Genomic DNA, 23,415 nt, shown 5'->3' with positions numbered 1-23,415 from the left:
CCTCAGAATATTCCTGGGACGGGGAGGAAATACTAGAGAATTTCTGTGATAAAAATTCATTTTGGCACCCAGCCGAGGCCACTTTACGAGTTACTTTAATTTTGCGAGTCCTGTGTCCTCAGTATGTACCATTTTGGCACCTAGCCAGAGCCCCCTGAAAAGTGGAGGCCCTAGAAATTTTTTTGAAATATTTCTTTCCAAGTCTTCTGTGTCTTCAATTTGTACCATATTGGAACATACCTGGGGCCCCCTCCGAACAGGGTAGGAAATGTGCCGAAATATACTCGACGTTGGGGCCCTAAGACCGTGCCTCACGAGCCTCTAGATAAGATGATGTATTGAAATAATTTTAAACTTTTTTCCAAAATTTTACTATTACCAACTGGTAACGGTAAAAACACAAAAAAAAAATTATTATTTTAATATATCGTAATAATTGAATTCCACAACGAATAATTCGTTGGATGTTAGTTAGTCAGTATCAAATATAGAAATCTTGGGAAAATCATGATTGAAAAATGACTGCAGAACATGTTTGGGTAGCGATGGATTATGACCAGAGGCTCTAAGGATCCAGTCGTGGTAGGTCATTTGAAAAAAATGTGTGACTAATCTTTATTTGATATTGTGAAAAATATCTATATCAATTTGTTATAGTATTTAGAGTCCGTGACTCTAAATACATATTATGTTAATATAGTAAATTGGAAATAAATACACAATCCATGTACTTACGCAAATTATTTTTAAGATATTAAGTTTTAATGTAGTTGTGCACAACATAAAAGTAAATAAAATAAAATTTTGATTCTATTTGACAATGATCTTTTATGTTTTTTGTTTTGTTTCATTCTTCAGCTTCATTCTAAATCGATAACAAAAAAAATAATTATTCCAAACCTTTCCCGAACTATCCAATTGAAAAACAACCATTGCTCCACACTACAAGCGTGTAAAATGAAAAACCGACACTTGTTTATGTCACCATCTCTGTAAAACATATAATATTCATCGTGCTCTCCCCCACGGTCATGACCTAAGTGTCCCTAAGCTTTCTTCGGTACCTAATTTTTACTTCGACGAAAAACATAGTGCCATCTCGTTTTTTCTATGGCGCGCATAGGGACAGATGATGCCAAAGTGGACATTCTTTAAATTGACCCAGCGAATCGTATGGACTTGTGAATGAAAGCTTCTATTAGAGACAACAGATGTCACTGCTCGTTACTCACCGCCGACGTTGTTTCGCGTTACATTTTAAATAAATTAAGAATAAGACCAGTTTTTTTGATGCACATAATTGATTATTATTGTTGTCTTATAATTTTGGGGGGTCAAACACCAATTGACCTAAGGGAAGAACCGCCACTGGTTATGACTAATTTTATTAAGAGCGGTAGCCACGGTACCGGCTTAATATTTTCGTACGACTCAAAGAGTCAACTCAATTGAACGGGAGCCGTGAGCTCAGAGCATATGAGCAATGAGAATATTGCGCTCCCCAGATACGGTTCCCCCGATAAGCGTATGAATGATTATACGACTCTTAGTGCCGGTACGGCACCTCATACTACGAGAAAAATAAGATGCTAGATAGTTAGTAGGTGTAGGTACATTTGAACGAGCCCAGATGTCGGACTGTCAGATACCGTTCACGTTATGAATACGTAATTAAAATTAATACTTGGATAGTTTTAATGGCACTATAATCTCCTGATAAAAAAGAGTAACTGTTTAATTTAGCCGTGGTACAGTTTACGGGAGTCATACGAATACGGCTCATCAAAAAGAGCTAGCTCAATTGTATGGCTCGTTCGTGAACGACTCATCGCTAGATTGGAGGATGAAGTAAATGTTGGGTGAAGAATAAAGAATAAATAAAATAAAGTATGTGAATGTAGAAAATGAACAATATGCATAAATAAAAAAAATATTTATTTTTGGATAATGCTTACCGATGTTTCAAGAAGTCAGCGCATGCATCTCTCACTTGGTTGAGTTGAAGGTAGGCAGATCCCACCATAAGAGACTGCACATTAGAGAAGTTTATTTTAATGCGTCCAGTGTAGGCAAAGTTTATCAGATTTTCAAGTGCCCTGAAAAATACACACCTCTCTGTCATTTTATGTCCATGTAGTTAAACATCTGTCCAAAACATGTTTCTTAAATGAATTTCGTAATACCAGGAAGATAAGAGACAATTTTATTACACAGCAGCTACTAAAATAGGTAATTTACATTCAGAAAAAACAAAAACAGAGAATACTGAATACCGGCAATGATGAAACAACAATGAACATCAAACACTATTTACAGCATCTGTTCTCCGAGAAGAGTAAATATGGTGTTACTACTGTCTGCATCTTGAATATGGATGCCTCTAGCAGTCCAATGTACATATATTATATGTTACTAAGATAAAGGGCTCGCGGCCCACGAGTCTTTTAAATAAAATATTTAAAATATTCTATGGTTTCTGTAGCAGAAAACTTTAGGACCAATTGTTTCACAAAATTTGAACAATTCATTAAATTTCAGAGTTAGTATCCAGTTCCGTTAAAGTTCTATTCATGTTCCGTTATTATTTCATCACGGGCCGGTCGTTTCACAGTACTTCGATAATAAGTTAACTTGAAAAGGACTTTCACAGAATTTGAATATTAACATATGATGAATTGTGGAAGTTGTACGAAACAACCCGTCCTAAGTCTTTCATCAAAGTAAGTGTAAGTGTGTGGCAACGTTTGGTCTATAATACCCTAGTATTTAAATACAAGTTAAAAATAAAATGTTAAAAAGTGTTAGTTTTAAATGGTACAGTCCATAGCTATCCCGCCAACAAATTGAAAATGGTTAAATAGGTCATCTGTTTAAAAAGGTTGATCATCCCTGCTTTAGTAGACTTTTTTATACTAATAATTGTCTTAATAATTGTTATAACTGTCTATCTATATAATATATAATACAGATAGACAGTTAAAATAATATTTTAAGAAATAACAAAGAATAATTACCAACCGTCCAATATATGCATACAAAAACAATATATTTTTTTTAAAAGAAAGACAAACATTCCCGGGTTACGGATAACCTGACAATATTTGAAAATCTCTGAAAAGTAATGCGTCATCTTTATAAATATTCTACAATAATTATGAAGTATTAAATAGATGAATGCTACTTACGACGGATCAATGTCCTTCATCCTTATCTCCTTCATGGTACTCTCAACCATGTCATTGGTGAACATCCCGTGGAAGTATGGGACAGTGGAAGCCAGAACTATTCTATGCGCCGAGATGCTGATATCTGCAACCTTTAAAAGAAAACAACACTTACCATGGGGTCACTTAGCGCTTTGTTTGTCACAAAATATAAAAACACCAGTACATCACACAACTTCATAAAAGTCATTTTCTATTTTGGTAATTACGGTGAGAAATATGATATGTGAAATATGATTATAAAGAGATAACACAAAAAATTTAATGTTTTACCATAGACATTCCCGAAAGTTTTAAATAAATAAAAACCCATCAAACTTTTCAACCGGTCAAGGTATGGCAATTTTATATATAATCGCTAAATTCAAATGTGACCGTAAATAGGTGCATTTCTAGTTAAGTACGTACCATGATTAACCTGTGTTAAAGAACAAAAAAATAATGATATAAAAGAATTGATATGATCTTACTTTCAATATCATCAATAAGTTTATCTTTATTTTTATTTCTTATATGGTTTCTATTATAATATGTATTTTTTAAATTTTTGATTTATCATAACATTTCCTTTTCCCTTGTTTTATTATTTGTTCAACAAAATATAATTTTGTTATTCTTACGTAAATCACGTAAGACTACCATAATACAGGCATGAGCCTAGTATAGGAGTTGAGAAAATCACCAAAATTGTAATCTTTTAAAATTTATAAAATAATATTTTTTTTAAGTATATTTTATTTAGTTATAAAATTTAAATTTTATATCTAGTGTACATCTATATTAAAACTACTATAAAAATATTCTATTACCTACGTACTAATATTTGTACTTCACAACATTGAGACATAACCGACGAAAAATTGATAACATAAAGGGAGTTCATCAAACATTTTGAAACCTTTATAATAAATATTGTTTTGTGTTGCCAATAAATTTGTCTTAGGAAGCCTAAAATCGTTGCAGCTTCTTGTAGGATAGCCATGGACTGTACTATTAATACTAAGACTTTTTAACGTATTATGTGGTAACATTTTATTTTTTTAAATGTATATAAATAGATAGAGAAACAATGAGTGTTGCTTTTACTTCCAACAGATGGCGCAGTTTTTCGAAAAAAGCATGTTTCATACTAATAATGGTTCATGGCCCATCTTCCTTGTTTCTATTATCAGTTAATTCAGGTGTTATGTTTCCTCACATCGTATGCTTACAACCTATAACACTTTCATTACCTTATCAATTTTCCAACACAATGGGCAATGTGGTGTCACAAGCGCTTGAATATCATGTTGCATGTTTTAAAGGCGATAGCATTGGTTTGAACTTTGAGAGAATGCGTCAATGTCACATAACACATGCACATATATAATGTCGTGTGAAAGGGCTGTCCAAAGCTGGGTCCGCGCCCCTATGACCTTCAGAAACCACGTAACAAAAAATGCAGTGCGCACATTAAAATCCATTGCATCTTGCAGTTGTTCTCATTTCCTCTTGAACTATGAAAAATATGCTTGTTAAAATTTAGCCAAGTGTTGAATTTTTGAAAATAAGAAATTTCTAAACTATTGATTATGTTTTTCAATGTTATGTCCCAGATTAAAAATTTTAGTATTTTTTAATCTTAATGGCTGATCAAACAACCCAAATTCAAAATTGGCCAAACACTGACGGGTCGAGAATGGTGAACCATATTTGAAAAACATACTTTAATTGTGCTATGTTCCATTAAATGTAGGTACAGATAAGTTATTCAATAATTAAGATTAAAAGAAAAATGAGAAATTTACTAATTACCAAAAAAGAATAGGTTATAATCAGTGGTGGCTCGTGACTTTTGGGTGTAATAGAGTGCCAATATTAAATAAAATGGCATTATTGATGTTGTTACAGCCTGAAACATTTGGGTTTTTTTTTTTCGCTAATTCAATTTTAAAAAAGTTTCAAAGCAATTGATGAAGAAATTTCGGAGATTTAAGATTTTGAACAAACGAACATTTACATTTTTATTTATATTCAGAATCGGTGTTTTTTGATCTACATGAATATATTTTTTTAAAGTCTAAATATTTTTTACTCAAATTCCTTTACCCTTTTTGAAGTGCCTGGATTTAATTTTAATGGGTTATCTCAAGTTATGACTGCCCTGTCATGCATTAACCGATAGCTATAAAACTGATTTGTCCGATTGCATTATGCAAATAACAGATAGACATTTGTATTGTGGGTATTTCCTTATCAAGCAAGTGCCAATATTTTTTGTCAATGCACCAAGAATTGAAATTTTGTTTTATTTCTAGTTACAAAAATTTCAGTTGAAAATCAGAAATAGAAGAGGTACCTACGTAATGCATGTTCATGTACATGACTGACTGTTATTTGATTTATAAAGTCCAAGGATATTTGATAAAGCGTAAGAAGGTTATTTGATAATCTCCTTGTTCATTATTCATTGGAAAATAATTACATACAAGGAAGGCCAAAATATTAACTAACTAATTAACTAACCATCAGGCCGTTTCAGAGTAGACAGAGAGGACGGATTCCCAAACAACTCGGTCTTAGCACACAATCCATGCCTCATTCACATTCATACATAGTCTCATACGTACTCTTCTATTATTCTGTCGCTGGACATGGCCCGATTCAAGTATCTGATTCACTTGACCATGCCATGTCTTCATCTGGTATCCCCGACTTCTTCTATCATTCACGCTTGCGTTGTATATTCTCCTTACACTCCTTTCTTGGTTCATCCGCTCTACATGTCCAAACCATCTGAGCTTCCCTTTGTTAATCTTACTAATTCAGCTTAGATCAGCCTTACATTCTTTGCAGATCTCCGCATTTATCACATTCTGAAATTTTTTATTTTTTTTTATAGTGAATACCTCACAAGAGTCCCAACTGCTCCCGTCTGGAGCCAGTGAGACTATGGCATCCCCAATTGGGGGATGTTGTGAGGCTGAAGGTAAGTGGGGAAGGGAAAGAGGAAGGTGGGGAAGTACCTGGCTATTCAGATCTAGTCACTAAACACGGCTAAAGCCATTTGGAGCAACGTTTCAATTCTGAATGGTGGTCTTACACCAGGGCGATACTGGTAGTATCTTCCACTCTGGAACGTGCCGCAAATATACTATATATTATTTTAATTAATTAATTGTGAAATAACACAAATCAATCAAATAAAATTTATTTGCGCACGCCGGGTTCGAACATGCGACCTTCGGAATGGCAGTCCAATGCGTTACCACTGGACTATGCCGGCCGTCGAAATGGTTCCAACTGGCTACAACATCATTATGACATAGAAACTGCCACTGGCTGGTAAGACGGCTGTCACCAACGTCACCCGGCGTGACGTCAACGTCAACTTACATCAGCCTTACATTCTTTGCAGATCTCCACATTTCTCTCATGATCATACATAGTTTTACCACATATACACCTCAGGGATCTTGTTTCTACAACATTTAGTCTATATATTATGGTGACCGGATAACTCATTGAAATGAAAATTCAACACACCTTTAAAAAGTGATAATAGTCATGAAAAGTGATGAAAATAAAACTAGATTATATAGATTACGTAGGTTAGATTCATATGTTGATTTTTTTTCATCGTTTTAATGACTTTGTATCACTTTTTAAGGGTGTGTTGAATTGTCACTGTGTTAAGTTATCATGGAAATGGAACCAATGCATGGACTGACAAAGCGACAGAGTAAACTAAAGTTATGCGTTTGGTGTGTAGGTAGAAAAAAGGCGGACGCCGCTGTGTATTAATGTAATTTACAATAGTTATAATTGGCCACACTTTTGAGAGCTCAGTTTCATACTAATAATGGTTCACAGACCGTTTCCCTTTGTTTCTATTATCTACATATTGGATTAATTACCAATAATGTTGTAATCCTTCAATATAATTTTGAATAGACGTGATAACAATTAAGAATTCACTGGGCGGACCCTGAATTTTTATGAGGAAATTATTTTATCTCTTGGTAATGTGCGCCCTATAATATCAGAGACAGCAATAAGCAGAATATAATTTTACATATAAGATAAGTTGTTGACAGAAATACGAAAATTAACATGAAATCTGTTTTGTGATGACCTATCTATGTATGCTATTGGTTCACAATGGGTTTTATTTGTTCTGCACCAATGACAGAGTTAGGATTTGAAATGTTATGTTCAAATCAGAGTGTTTTAGAAGAACGCAGTCGGTTGAGTGGACCCTTTGCTCTGTAACGACCTTGCTTGGTTGTTCAGCTTTATAACTGTCAGTTGTCAATTACCTCTAGCCCAGTGAGTTGTCGTTACTTTTTTGAGGTTGTTCAGTCCAACGTTAATCGCTGTGGATTTCATAGTCATCTCAAGTAGTGTCTTTTGCCTGAAGATGATTAATGTTCAGAAGTGCATGTGGTCTTCTAACAACCGTGTGATGAGTGCAAGTAAACTATCCTAATGTGGGCCCCACTAAACAGCCGGAAGACTTTCTGCCGTAAATACGCTCTATTGTGTAATACTCTCTTTGGGGGGCACAACATCGGAATCGAGGTATTCTAATGGCAGAGAGGAGAACCAAAATCTTTTGTCTGACCAGTTGGGGTGTCGCAAAAGGGGCCGTTCAAGTATTATGTAAGCACTATAGGGGGGCAGGGGGGTCTTTGCTTTGCTTATTTTTGATGACATGGGGGGGTGGGGGGGTCGAGATAGTGATTACGTCAGCACTGCTCAGCAGTAGTTATATTTTTTTTACACATTGGCAACCCACACATTGTCTATGTTTGAAAACCGAATACATATTCGGGGATTCCCACAAATAATTAATACGTTTAGGTACTCACTTAGAAGCGAATGGGGGAATTACCGCGCGCTACTCACTTGTCAAAATTTCTTCCATCAATCTAATGTTTCGTTTCAGTACGATTGACGATTTGACGTGTTGTAAGCAAATCAAAGTAAGTTAATATTTGTGTTACCGTTGATCCTCTTTCGCCAAAGTTGAATTGTTTATAAAACGGAATACATTAACAGAAAAATGCATATAGGTACCAATTTTTACGTAAGCATGGGAGGGGGGGGGGGGGGGGGTAAGAGCTTTGCTTACTTTTGCTGACAAGGGGGAAGAGGGGGTAAATAATTGTAATAAATCTGCTTACGTAATACTTGAACGGCCCCAAACAACTATATCATCTCACAAAATCAGTACCTTCAAGATGACATCGCACAGCTTCCCTTGCTTCCTGATCTCGTCCATGACGGGAAAGCTGCTGGTAAACAGATCCGACTGCTGGAATACGACAATCTCATCCGCTTCGTGGTCCATGTTGAAAGATAAGTTTTTCTCTCCCATTGGATGGTAGTTTCCTAGCTCATATTCTGGAAAATAAAAATATTATATTAGAATTATGAGCTAAATACTAATCATCAAACCTCTATCTACTACTCTTCATAGAAACGTCGGAATCGAGGTGACTTGTCTATATAATATAGGTATATAAAAACATACACGTATTCGAATGCAACGTTGTGTCAAAATTTCAAAAACAATTACGTTTTTATTTATATAGATTCATTTGTCAACATAAAAAAATTTTAAAATACCATCATTATCGTAATGTTTTCGAGATTTAAAAAAAAACATCAAAAATACCCTATTGACAGATTGGCGAAGTACGGTGAATAATGTTATTTAGCAAAACAGTAATAATTATTACCGGTTTGTCTACATTAATTCAAAAACTAAATGTTAACCACCGAATTTTCCAAATGTATTTATTTTATTATGTATTTTTAATGTCTAACCAAGTACACATATTAAATACTTATTGGTATAAACCACCTTGTAAACATAATAATTTTAATTTGGTTTAAAATTCAGATTGCGTACATTACAAGAGCAATAATTAACGTTGAGAACTGAATATAATCTGTAATAATGGACGCTTTACCTGAATCACACATGACAGAATAATATTCATGATAATTTGACATTTTTTAAATGCGTGTAATGTTACGAACTGGTTTAAAGACTCTAAGACAATAAAATGAAAATATTCCAATCGTTTTTTAATCAGTTTATCAAAGATAAAATTGTTTATTGACGGTAAATCCCCTAACTTTAAAACAATTTTTTTGAAAGATTTTATCAGTACTTTGGTTATCACATTTAATGATTTCAAATCTATTACATAAAAGGTAATGTTTGTGCCGTACAGACTCAAAACTACTCGACCAATTTTGCTGAAAATTTCAAAGTATGTTTTTTATTAGCACCAGGAGTGTTTTAAAAGTGTGCTGGGTCCGTTAGTTTTGAATTAAAATGACAACCATCGAAGTTACAAGATTTGCTCACAAAGAAAAAATGCAATATTTATTGTAAATAATTACAGTATTATTGTCAAATAAAAATACATCAAAAATAAAATAAATACGAAATACCGTGAGATGTGTAAAAATATTTACCGAAAATAAAGCCACAGAATTTGCTGCAAAAATGTGTAGGAACCATAGTCTTCATAAATTATGTTCAAATATTTCACTTGTAATAATTTAAGTTTAGAGAAATCATTAGCACATTTTTATCACAAGCTGCTAAAAATGTAGTTTTGCTCTTTGCACAACGAATGTCTAACACTGAATGGTATTTGCAAATTGTAATGTAATTATAATTCTGCTGAAATTAAAATCAGAGGTAAGAAATTAATTGCCAATAATATTATTATAAGGTAGAATGTTTACAGAATATGAAGGTGAACTTTATATGGTTCTTGGAACAATAAACTAGAGTATTAAAAAGGCTGCTTCCTATACTATTAAATGTTCATATAGAATATTTACCAATGAAAATACTTTAACCCTTTAGGTTAATTCTTTCCCTTTTGGGAACAACTCACAGAAAGCGTTGCGTCTTCCTCAATGTTGTGGTGAGAAATATGATCTAAACAATATTAGAAAGAAAAAACACTACGCTTTATAAATGTAAAAGTTAAACAGAGAAGTATTAAATGGTGCACCTTTATGAAACCAAAAAGTTCTGAACGCAATTTGAAAAAAAAACTTTGGGATTGTTTTATTAATTATTTTAATGTAAATGACAAAAAATTGATGGGACATTAAGGTTTGTTATACATTTGTCTAATAAAATAAATATGTTTTCATAATTTTTTTCATTACCAGTAATTTTAGTTACTATAAACATAAAGTGGGCCATTTTATATTTTTTTCATGTTTGCATTAAAAATTTTAATATTTCAAAAAATATATGATTATTTCTAATAATAAAATTTGAAAGCGTATTTCATCACCTTTCAAAAACAGTTTTCAGTTTTCGGATATGTTCAGAAATAGTCCTTTAATTTGCTCTTACCTTCTGACAGAATATACCTTATGTCTGAGGAGTTAAAGGTACATACAATAAGGTAAGAACCTAAACAAAATTGTTGTGTTATAATAGAAAAAAGTGTGCTTAGGAAATTTTCAGTCCCATAATAATAATCAACACAGATAATATTGAGTGAAGAGAAGATAACTATGTAGTTTTGTTGACAATAAAAAATATATTTAATAATTATTACACTACTGTATTTTAATGCGCCTGTTTATGAGCAGGCTTGTTATTTTGTCCTATATCTCTGTGATATGTGCAGCTGATAATAAATTCTAAAAATAAACTAAATTGCATTGATAGTATAAACTAACCTAACGTTCTAGTGTTATTAGAGCACAACCAATAAACAAGAAAACTGTCAATAAGATGTATTCTGTCTTATTTACAGTTCTTTTGTTTTTTCCAACACATTTAAAAAAATATATGGAATAAAATCGATTTGAAAATAATTTACACACTAAAACAAACTTCCAGCTTCAGATGTATGAGAGCCATCAAGAAATGGAGATAATTAAAGAAGTTTGGTAGTTCTTGTAAACAAAGGATATAAACCAATGAAGTTACAACACATCTAGACTTGCTATTGTCACACAAACTCAAGATAAAATGTGGTAAGTAAGAAACACCATTATGTTTTCAGTAAATTCTTAATTCAAACGTTGTTCATGTATATATGGCTATTAGGTTATCACTCTTTCTCATATAGCGCTAAAAATAATTTGTGTGTATTTACAAATGAAATCTTATTTCTTAGCTTTTACACGTGTTTTCCGAGTAATGAAAACATTATCTCGTCACACACGAGGGCATTTTTTTTGCAATTTACCTAGAGGTAACACACAACCTTACGCGACGCCTGGCAGTTTAGTATTAAAACTAAGAAATCGAAAGCAATACAATTGTCTTGCTTTTGGCTTGCCACTTTTAAGATTTCTACAGCACAACTATATATATTGTAACCCCATTGGTCAATAAGATGTATTGTGTCATATTTGTAGTTTTTTGTTTATTTTCCAACACATTTAAAAAAAATTATGAAATAAACAATCACGGAAAATAATTTACAAACTCCATAGCAAATATAAATTAAATGTTTCACACTTGGAAAAGAAACAGAGGACGCTCACAAATGAATTGGGCTGAGGACCTAAAAAGAACTTCCGTCTTCATGTGGGTGAGAGACGTCAAAAAATTGAGAAGAAAAATTTAATGTAAATCATTTTTTGTAGTTTTTTAAGAAAATTACGATTTATACAATATAGGTTAGCAGCACATAGGTAAAAGTAATAACATAATTACCATCCCATGAGATATTTCAAAACGCAACATAATGAATTAAGAAATCACTTCACAAACTCAACATTTGATTCGTCGCTTCCAAAAGAACATAGCACTTGGGCTATTGTAGAGAAACTGAAGCCACCCATTCTTAATTCGAAACAGGTAAACATGCGTTTGTTACACCACAAATTATTAACAAGGTAATTGTAACTATGTTCGTGAAATAATTGCACAAAGTAAAAGTAAGACACAATCGTTTTCAATGTTTTAATTTAATTCTCAAGGTGACCCGATTCTTCGTTATAATTTTGGTTAAGAAATCTTGCAACCTGACACCGGTCGGAGCCGAAATATTGAATCACAAAAATTATGTTAACCGCCTCAAGGTTTGCACAAAAATATGTTTCCCACCAAAGAACTTCAATTTTATGAAATATCGTAACATGACACTTACATCGAGTTAGTTGCAATGGAATATGCGTGAATTCACTCACTTAAACAAAGGAAACTAAGCGAAATATTCTGAATTAGCAATCAGGCGCAATAATAATTTCAATATTATTCGTTCTTCGCTCCTTCGCTGTCAACTGTCATCCGATTCCAAAATACGGAACTTGCGGGAACGTGTAAATAAAACCAGCAAGCCCAGCTGTTTGGTGTTTCTATTTATAAAAAAACGTACCTACCGTATCGTATTTATAAGCTAGGACGCCGACCATAATGTTCTGTTTATACAGATTTGGTTTGCGCCATGGATGACAACCTCGCGAAAATTAATTATAGATGTCGCTGCATTATATAAACATGACAGTAGTTCTACAGATCCTGCACATCTAGGGAAATTTCCCTGTATCAAGGGGAGAACTAAAAATTAGGGATAGGGCAAATCATCACAATATCTAGGGAAATTTTGACCTTTTTTTTTTTACACATCTGCCCTGATGATGAACACTGTAATGCTGTCCGAAACGTTGGCTAAAGAAGGAGGTACCGCAACATGGCATAATACCCCAAAATCACTTTAATTCTTTTGGCCGTGAAAATCTCAAATATGTTAACGGTATATGAAAGGCAAAAAAAAAGTGATTTGATGGAAAACAGCTATCAAACCTGTCTAAAACTATCTTTCGTATGCTATTACAGACTTGAAGTTGTTTATTACCAAAAATTGGAATATTGTTTTTCACTTTCGACCATACGACCGTAATAAATAAAACGCTGATACACAATAAAACCCACATTTACAATATAAATATATTGTTTAAAGCGTTAAATAATGATTTTAGACAATATTTTTTCATTTAAAATGTGTATATAATACACATTCGTGGAACTGCCATCTAATTTTACACTCATGAACTACCAATATTGTTTATAAATAATTATTCATTTGGCATCAAATATTAACACATATCACGGTTTTTTATCTTTCCGAGTGAGAAGCCGTGGAGAAGCCCTCGGTGCTAAAATAATGAAATGGCTGTTTGCCACAATATGTTTACTAAAATTGGTGAGAACTTACCACCAAAATTAAAAACACGTGCATGGCTCCCAATGCATACATTTGCAAAACCGAATTATGGGAAAGGAACCAAGTAACTACAAACGGCGCAAAACGCCACTTAGATTTGCTTCATTCCTTTTCCATATATATTCCGGGTCAACACGCCGAACAGCGAACTGAAAAAACCTAATATCAGCCTTATTTTATTTTTTTTTTTAATATAAACTAATGTTTATAAGACAAGATTTTATGCAAAAGCACAAAGGATAACAAATTATTATAAGTAATAATTAGTCGCCTGAAATATCTATACAAATTGAAAATATCTACAGAGTAAAATTGTATTTTGTATTATTATATTTTAGTAAACATATTGAAAATATCTCCAGAGTAAAATTGTATTTTGTATTATTGTATTTTCAATTTGTATTGATATTTCAGGCGACTAATTATTGCTTATAATAATTTGTTACCCTTTGTGCTATGCATAAATGCTTGTCTTATAAACATTAATTTATCATTAAAAAAAATTATAATATGTATTTGACAAGTCAAAATATTTCACCAACAAATGTAGATATAATATGTCTCAACGCCATCTAGTGGGAAATTCAGCACTAACAAAGCCTTTCCTACAAAAAATAAAGTTGGTTGTTCACTAACTAACTAACCATCACGCCTTTTCACTGCAGGGGTAGGCAGAGAGGACGGACCGCCAAACAACTCGGTCCTGGCACACACTCTTTGCCTCATTCACATTCATACATCGTCTCATACATACTCTTCTATTGTTCTGACTCTTGACATGGCCCGACTCGAGTATCTGATTCACTTGGTCGTGCCATATCTTCCTCGGGCGTCCCCGACTTCTGCTATCATTCACATTTGCATTGTATATTCTCCTTACACTACTTTCTTCGCTCATTCGCTCTACATGCCCAAACCATCTAAGCGTCCCTTTCTTGATCTTACTCATTACGCTTACATCAGCCTTGCACTCTTTGCGGATATCCACATTCCTCACACGATCATACATGGTTTTACCACCCATACGCCTCAGGGATCTCATTTCAACAGCATTCAAACTACTTTCATCCTTTCTTTGCCAGTTCCACGCCTCACTTCCATACATCAGGGTAGGTACCAGCACTCCATTGTGGACTGCTAACTTTGCTTCTTTGGACAATTTTTTGTTAGCGCCAACTGCGTTCAGTCCTCCATTAATGGAGTTACCTGCATTTACCCTTCTTTCAATATCTCTGTCAGCCTTCCCATCTCTCGTAAACATGCTTCCTAAATACACAAATTCATCCACCTGCTCCAAGTATTCCTCATTCACAGCTATATTGCACACTGTTTTCGTAATTTCTCTTTCAAACACCATTACTTTAGACTTACTTACATTCATCATTAACTCATTCTTCACGCATACTTCGTTCATCCTAGACACGAGAGACTGCAGATCATCCATACTATTAGCAATCAGCACCGCATCATCAGCATACAACAGACAACATACTTTCAGATTACTCAAATTCGCACCCAATCCCACCTCTTTCAATTCTTGCATACAATTATCCATGTATAGATTGAATAACCACGGTGACATTACGCAGCCTTGTTTAACACCTTTTGTGATATCAAACCACCCCGTATAACCACCGAATTGACAGGGACATAACAAACAACAAGAAACACCCTTGTCAAACCGATTTTGAACCTGATCCACATTATTCTCGGACTTACGCATTCATACTGCAACATACATTCAATCATTCTGGGAGACAGTAGCGCTGCAACACCCTGACACGCCCTCTCCGTATCTGGTCTCCCAGACCAAATGACGACCCTATCATTATGCTGCATTGTACCGCTCCCTTTTTTCATACTCTCTGTTACACAAAGTATGTCCAAACATTTGCTTACCATTGTGTCACACAATTCATTCATCTTTCTTTCCATACCTCCTCTAATATTCCACGTACCAATTCGACATTGTTCGAGTTCCTTCCTCCTCTTTGCGCCACCGAAGGGTTGGCGATGTGATGGATAGCGAGCCTCATCGACACCTGTGTCGGCCATTCCCTTCTACGAACTGCTTATCTAGTCTAACATACTGATACTTAGGTATAAATCACTAACATACAAAATTAATATAATATTTTACTTAATCCTAACGCCATCAAAACTGTTCCAGATGTCCAAATGAAAAAACTAAATTCTAAAACAAAAAGTATCGTATCACTATAACAATAAACTATTCACTGCATAATTGTTTGTAATAGTTCATATTGGCAGAAGACAAAAGAGGTTGTTCACAGGTGGAAAAAAATATAATAAGCAGTAATTGTTTAACAGTGGTCCAGAGCATCTGACCGGACATCAGAATGTGAAGTTTCAATTCCCGTCAGCGGCATTTATTTTTACTCGGTAGATATTTTCAATTTGTATTGATATTTCAGGCGACTAATTATTGCTTCTAATAATTTGCTAATATCAGCTGTTCAAATCAGATGTGATTTTAGAATGGCAAGCAAATGATGAAACATTTTTAAAAAAGATCATACTAAATACTATATCAAAATCGGTAAACCCTCGTACCGCCATCTATTGATGTAATAATAAAGACATTATGATGGTTAGGGAAATCTTCTGTTCCTTATTCCCTTAATGTTATGAAACATAAACCGTTTATTTTGCCATCACTTTATTTCAAGTCCAACTTGAGTGTGTGATCTGTGACCAAATGTATAACACTTTCACCAGGGTATTTTTATTTAGTTATTGCATACTTACACCCACAAGTCTTCACCCATGTTTCCATGGATAAAGTTAAAGTTATTAAATATTTAGGTGTTTATTGATACAAAACCAAACTGGAAATCGCAAATAAATAAAACCGTCTCAAAATCAAGATAATTTACTTACCCATTTTAAAGACTTAAGGAAGTATTCAATATGGACAAATTGAAAATTATCTTTTTTTCTGTTGTGAAATCTTCAATCATTTACGGTATTATAGGATGGGGTGGTGCGCTTGACGAATTTACTTTACAAATAACTCAAAAGCACAATATTAAAGTTATATATATATATTACTTAATAATTAAGCAGTCAAAAGGGCAAAACAAAATGTATGAAATCAATTGTGACTATAATATTTATTTATTAACTTTGCTAGTTGAGAGTGGCTCAAATGCGTTGTGCTGTCCGTCCATACAAAGCTAGTGATAAGTTTATTTTTATTGTCCTTAACGTTGCTTCATAGTAATTGAAAAGTAACTTCCTTATCACTAGGGTATGAGTTTCTGGATGGATCTGAAAACCAATTGAGTTTTAAATCATTTTTGTCATAGACTTGCTTAACCTTCCAGCAGGCGCGCTGTCGTAAAATTTACGACAGACGCGCCTTATCGCTTCCCCCACTCTTACCACTTATTCGTCAGCATCGAGCTTCGAACTATGCTAGAGTCAAATCAAATGTCAAACATTTACTGCAAGATAAAAATGTTTTTCTCAAAGTGAATTACGGTCGGGCAGTTTAACCGATAACAGAAGAAGAAAACAGAAGCTTTCCAAAACGCGGTGTTTGTCGGTTATGTGCACTGGATAAGAAAAGATCCTCAGCATCAATGAAGTGTTGCCGTTGCCAGTCCTTTACATGCAAGAACCATTCTTCAGTTGAGGTGGTTTGTAACAATTAAAGGATGAGAATATTGATTCTGACTAAATAGGTCGATAAAATATTTTGTTTTGAAATATTAACATGTTTAGAGTGTTGCTTCGTTTTTTTTTTATTTTAAGAAAGTCAAATAATCACTGCCTATTATCATTTTACATATCCTTAAAAAAAATCCCTAACATTTGTGTAAGAAAACAACACTTACATGGAGAAAACTCGATGACGTAAAATTTACGACAAGCGCCCGCTCAAGGTAAATTTCTCAACGCGCCCGCTGGAAGGTTAAGATAGAGTTCCGAGCACAGTGACAGCAGCATTAGTGATGCTGCGTCAGTATCGCCGCAACTAAATGACAGAATTATGAACTACACAAATATATGAGAGCATATTCAATGCATGATACAGCGTCAGTAACGCAGCATCACTAACACGCAGTGGTTGCATCATAAGCCGCTTTTGTGCACAATGCAGTGGTCGATTTATTGTGAATTTTTTTTTTTTTTAAATAGAAGATTTTGACTATACTAAACTATAGTGGTCAAAAACAAATTTATGTGTTTTTATTGTAGAAGATTTGGAAGTTTTTTCCAAGGAAGATGATGAGCTTCATATAATTTTAGTGCTATAACATTCATTACAAAAAGAATTCTGACTGGTCACCCAGGTGGAAAGAGAAAAGTGGGAAGACCCAGACTGAGGTGGGAAGATGAGGTAAGAGGGGATGCAGCACAGCTTCTCCAGGTGACAAACTGGAAGTCAGCCGCTGAGGACAGGAGGAGTTGGAGGCGACTGTTGCAGGAGGCCAAAGCTCGATATGGGCTGTAGCGCCATCGAAGAGAAGAGAATAACATTCATTATTGTTTGACTTAAGTGCAAAAGAATACAAAAACACCAAAGAAAAGAGTTGGAGTGAAATTGCAAATCTTTCGCAAGAGATTGATTCATACCATATTATATCATTGAAGAAGAAGATGATACTAAAAAATCTAAATGAAACATGAAACAGAACAAGACACAGAAAATAAAAAGATAAGTCATAAATAGGAATTGAACCCAGGATCTCATTTTGACGACTCTGTATCTCATCGATAAGTATGACGATTAATAACTAGGCCCCAATGGCAGAGTGGTTAAGACGCTGTCCCAAGACAAGACAAGAGATACTGGGTTCGATTCCTAGTTGTTATCTTTTTATTTTCTGTGTCTTTTTCTGTTTCAAGTTTTGTTTAGATTTGTTAGTATTTTCTTCTTCTTCAATTATATATTACATTGATGGATATAACCTTTTAAAGTTAAAGAAAAGTTGTTGGAATAAAAACTAAACAACTTGTTATTATATATCTATGGTTTAACTAGATAATATTTATGGAAGCAAGACAAGTAGATCGGTGATCATGTAATGATTGAAGTCCGTAGGCGATAGTGTAGCGACCCTCCAAAGTGATTAGCGCTTCAGTGACAACGCGTCAGAGATGTGGCGACCATAATGCAGTGTCACTAACGCTATTGTCGCTGTGCTCAGAACTCAACCTTTATATATAGAATTCTCATTGAACAATTAATACTAGGATTTATTTTTTATTTTATTTGGTACATTATTTTTTATGATTTATGTTTTCCAGTAATGTAGGCCTCACTGGGTGGCTTGCCCGTGCTGAGGCCTTCATTTTATAATAAGAAAATATAATCTACATATTATTTAAAGAGAAAATAATACATTTAAAAAGAAAATAATACATTTAAAATAATACATTTAAAATTAAAAATACGAAATACATAATAATACATTTAAAATTAAAAAATAATACAATGAAAATAATCTTGTGTGTTTGTGAGTGATGTGTGTTTATATTGGTTTTGTGTGTTACGTGTAGGTTTTATTTTTATTTTATGCTATGACATTTTGGTAATATTGTCTTTTTTGTTCGTTAATCCATTTTGTAATTTTGCGTGTGAATTTATTTTTATTTTCCTCAATTTTAATTTCAAGTTTTACACTGTTGAAAGCTTTTATAGCATGGTATTGGTAGTGTCTTTGTCCAAAGCTTGAATTTACTGTCGGAGTTTTTATGTTTTCTTTGTACGCTTGTCTAACTGGTCTGTTAGTGTTATTTTGTGTATGTTGAAATTTATTTTTTTTTGTCAAAAATGTAGTTTAGTAGTGTTTTAATGTATAATTGGCGTATATCTAGTACGTCTCAGCTGTTGAATATTTGGTCTGTATCAGTCAGTCTATGTTTTTTTAGTATTATCTTTAAGATCGTTTTCTGTGCGGTTTCTATGTAATTGATAGCCGAGTTTGTTGCTCCTCCCCAAGCAATAATTCCATATTCTATTATTGATTGGCAAAGTGCAAAATATATTGTTTTCAATTGTTTTATTTTATATATGTTTCTATGTTTAAGAAAATGTGTATTGTTTTGAGAAGTTTATTTGTGATTTGTTTGATGTGAGGTATCCATCTAAGGTTATGGTCAATTACGATTCCAATTTATAAAAACATAGTGTGGAAAAGAAAAGCTGGAAAGTGTGGTGTCCACCTTACCACTTACCACATTGGTCCGTTCTTATGCAAACTCCATTTTTTATGGAGAATCCTGGCTTGCAGAAACAACCCTGCTGACAAATTGCATGGCATAACCTAAATTTTACATTGCAAATGGGCTCACATCCACCGCAAGTTTTATATTCTTCATTTAGTCCAGGGCACGTCTTTCCATTTTTGGCTAAAATTCAATAATATGAAGTCAACAAAATGAATACTGAGATATTATTTAATAAAAGTAAAATATTTGGGAAATTTGTAACTTAGTGATAGAACATTATTAAGGTTAAACGTGACCTTCGTTATAATCCACGTGTTCACGGATGGCGTTAATTTAATAATTTTACTTTAATACACGTTTTACATGTTATGCTAAATATTAAGACAAATTATTTGTTTGCGCCCATCCAAAAGCAATATGAATATGAATAAATAGTTTTGTCCATATAAATTATTCATATTGCTTATGGATGGGCGCAAACAAATAATTCATCTTAATATTTTAAAGCAAAACTTGAAAAATGTGTATTTAAGTGAAATAATCACATGTAGACCGAATGAGCGAAGAAAGGAGTGTAAGGAGAATATACGATGCAAATGTGTATGGTAGCAAAAGTCGGGGACGCCCGAGGAAGACATGGAACGACCAAGTGAATCAGATACTTGAGTCGGGCCATGTCAAGAGTCAGAATAATAGAAGAGTATGTATGAGACGATGTATGAATGTGAATGAGCCAAGGAGTGTGTGCCAAGACCTAGTTGTTTGGCGGTCCGTGCTCTCTGCCTATCCCTTGGGGGAAACAGCGTGATGGTTAGTTAGTTAGTTAGTTAATCAAAATAGCGTCATCTATGAAAGAGCAGATTGTGAATTATTTTAAGTTTACTCTTAAATGAAACATTATAACTTTTTTTAACAACTAGTTTTGGATGACGGTAGCTTTATCTGGTGCCTGAAAACTTCAGTCACGACTTGTTCAAGATACCGCGGCAACACGGCAGAACAGATATTCTAGCACAGCATAGCATGATAAGAGGAATGGTGCTATTGAATGAAATTTCTAAATCAGTAGTTATATTTAATGATTATAGATAAATTCTTCAAAAATCAGTTCTTTGACATCAATTGTTCGAAGGACATATTTCTCGAAAGGCAGTTATTATTATTATTATTATTCGAAGTCTCAATTCTTAGAACAGCAATTTTTCCGCATAAACATTCGGTGATATCCCCAGACATATAAACATGAACAAAATTATTATTTTTTAATGATAAAGTAATGTTTATAAGACAAGGGTTTTATGCATAGCACAAAGGATAACAAATTATTATAAGCATTAATTACTCGCCTGAAATATTCATACAAATCGAAAATATCTCCTTAGTAAAAATAAATGCTGCCGACGGGAATCGAACCCGCACCTTCTGATGTCCGGTCAGGTGCTATGGACCACTGAGCTATGTCGGCTTATTCCCAACCCGCCAAATAATTCAATATGTAGAAGTACTTCAATATGACGTAGCTCAGTGGTCCAAAGCACCGGACCGGAGATCAGAAGGTGCGGGTTCAATTCCCGTCGGCAGCATTAATTTTTACTCAGATATTTTCAATTCGTATGGATATTTCAGGCGAGTAATTAACGCTCATAATAATTTATGAACAAAATTCGAATAATTACATGGTCGAAGAATCAGTAGTTTCGAAGAATTGATTTTCGAAAACATATTTTGTAGGAAACCTTGGATACCATATTTAATTACCCTGTAAATAAACTAAAAACTATTTTGTAAGCCCAATAGGTAAACAAAATATGTAATTTATTTTTAAACAACAAATCTTTTAGGCTGTAAAGGCATAGTTGTGCTTGAAACTTTGTGGCCTGTTATAAAAAATAAGTACGCACAAAGTTAGTTTTTCATTTAAAAGAAAAAAAAATTACCTTCAATAATCATTTTTTTCAAATGCATTTTTTCATGCCCTGAGTACTCATAAATAATAATAAATAGATTAAAATTCTTTTTATTAAACCATGTTTTTTAAACTTACGTAACGAGAAGTCAAAATCTGCAAGACAGGTGCTCCAACAAATCAATAAAAATACAAATGAATTTTTAATCATTTTCAAAAAAAATCTCTTAAAAATTTAAATCCCCCGTTCTGAGGACAGTTGCAAATCACAACATCAGTTGTGTGTTTGAAGTTGCTATGAAATTTATTCAGTAATATTATGTTAATTCAACGCAAGCATAAAAGATAACCCATAGCAATCATTAATTGATAAGTTCAACCTGTGAACTCGGCCTCGTCCCATCACGTTTAAAATATTTGTACAAATATTTATTTTGAGTTAGATACAAAACAAAAGGTCATAAGGAAAGATTAGTTTAACCCCTCAGCTCATATGGTCTCATAGAAATCATTATGTCTCCCTTACTGTCATGATCTAAACTGTATTAGAAAGAGAAAACACCACGCTTTATACTCAGATGTAAAAAAATAAAATGTACACCTCTTTGAAACCAAAGGTTCCGACCGCAATTTGAGAAAAAATTATGCAACTTTGTGAATTTTTTATTAATAATTTTTATATTACTATTATTATTATTTTTTTATTACTCTACTGCAACTCATTCCCTTCAATATCCCCTTCGCACAGACTCAGAAATAATGAACTGCTCTTCCTCAACCATCATTCGACAAATTATGGATATTATTCACCATTTTCCAGAATGTGTAGACTGGTCAACTCAAGTCAAAACCTTAACTTTTTTGGGATAAGTCTGAATGATTTTCGCCGGTCGCTAAACAAGTGACGGAATATTATAAGTGTCCCGTGGTCCTGACCCACGGCGTAGTCTTGACTTGATTCGACTTGTCACTTTATTTTCTTATATTATATCTGCATTATGTCTTTGCTTTCATGTACCTTTGTCTAATCCTGTATTTTTCATTTTACTGTATTCGTGTTATTATTTTGTAATTTGGACGATGTCCGTTAATAAATAAATATTAAATAAAAAAAAATTGAGGTGAAATAATGCTTATTTTTTTTTTTTTTTATAGTGAATACCTCACAAGAGTCCCAACTGCTCCCGTCTGGAGCCAGTGAGACTATGGCATCCCCAATTGGGGGATGTTGTGAGGCTGAAGGTAAGTGGGGAAGGGAAAGAGGAAGGTGGGGAAGTACCTGGCTATTCAGATCTAGTCACTAAACACGGCTAAAGCCATTTGGAGCAACGTTTCAATTCTGAATGGTGGTCTTACACCAGGGCGATACTGGTAGTATCTTCCACTCTGGAACGTGCCGCAAATATACTATATATTATTTTAATTAATTAATTGTGAAATAACACAAATTAATAAAATAAAATTTATTTGTGCACGCCGGGTTCGAACCCGCGACCTTCGGAATGGCAGTCCAATGCGTTACCACTGGACTATGCCGGCCGTCAAAATATATAATACATTTTTCTAATAAAATTTGTGTTTTTAGTTAACAGTAATTTTAGTTCAGTGTTTAGATTCAGAATTAATATGCATTTTAAAAATCATATCTTTATTTGTAATTTTTTTTATTTCATCACTTTTTAAAAACAATTTTTCGTTTTCGGATAAGTTCAGAATTATTTAATTCATTTGGACTTTATTGCAAAATGGAAATATCCGACCTCCTAATAATACGCCAGAGGCTAGAGGGTTAAATAATATTATGATATAATCAATGTTTATGTAAATGAGGAGAAAAAAAACGTTTTTTAGAAGACAAACAAAATGTATATATTTT

General features: G+C 33.5%; 1 protein-coding gene and 1 long non-coding RNA gene across 3 annotated transcripts in view; both read right to left on the bottom strand.

The window, feature by feature from the left end:
• KLHL18 (Kelch like family member 18) overlaps window positions 1-12,496 on the bottom strand; it is a 28,481-nt gene extending 15,985 nt beyond the window's left edge. Inside the window, exons 1-4 of one of the 2 annotated variants that reach the window (XM_089640169.1) lie at window positions 12,356-12,496; window positions 8,440-8,609; window positions 3,186-3,316; window positions 1,956-2,096 (exon numbers count right to left, since the gene is read on the bottom strand). In XM_089640169.1, the coding sequence (XP_089496295.1) occupies window positions 1,956-2,096; window positions 3,186-3,316; window positions 8,440-8,583 (416 nt within the window). In that variant the 5' untranslated portion in view covers window positions 8,584-8,609; window positions 12,356-12,496. Of the gene's footprint in view, window positions 1-1,955; window positions 2,097-3,185; window positions 3,317-8,439; window positions 8,610-9,181; window positions 9,256-12,355 lie in introns of those variants that run through there. The other variant, XM_089640168.1, reaches the window with a different exon arrangement.
• Window positions 12,497-16,546: 4,050 nt separating this feature from the next.
• On the bottom strand, window positions 16,547-21,854 carry LOC149417220 (uncharacterized). The gene is made up of 3 exons (XR_016303241.1): window positions 21,678-21,854; window positions 19,640-19,813; window positions 16,547-16,723 (listed from the first exon to the last, which is right to left on the bottom strand). It is a non-coding gene; the product is annotated as an uncharacterized LOC149417220 (long non-coding RNA).
• Window positions 21,855-23,415: the final 1,561 nt, after the last annotated feature.

This window comes from Hesperophylax consimilis, chromosome 15, assembly GCF_061612785.1.
Source record: "Hesperophylax consimilis isolate HC1 chromosome 15, BYU_Hcon_1.0, whole genome shotgun sequence".
Lineage (NCBI taxonomy): Eukaryota > Metazoa > Arthropoda > Insecta > Trichoptera > Limnephilidae > Hesperophylax > Hesperophylax consimilis.
The sequence above is the reverse complement of the archived record's forward strand: the minus strand, read 5'-3'. Positions and strand labels throughout refer to the sequence as shown.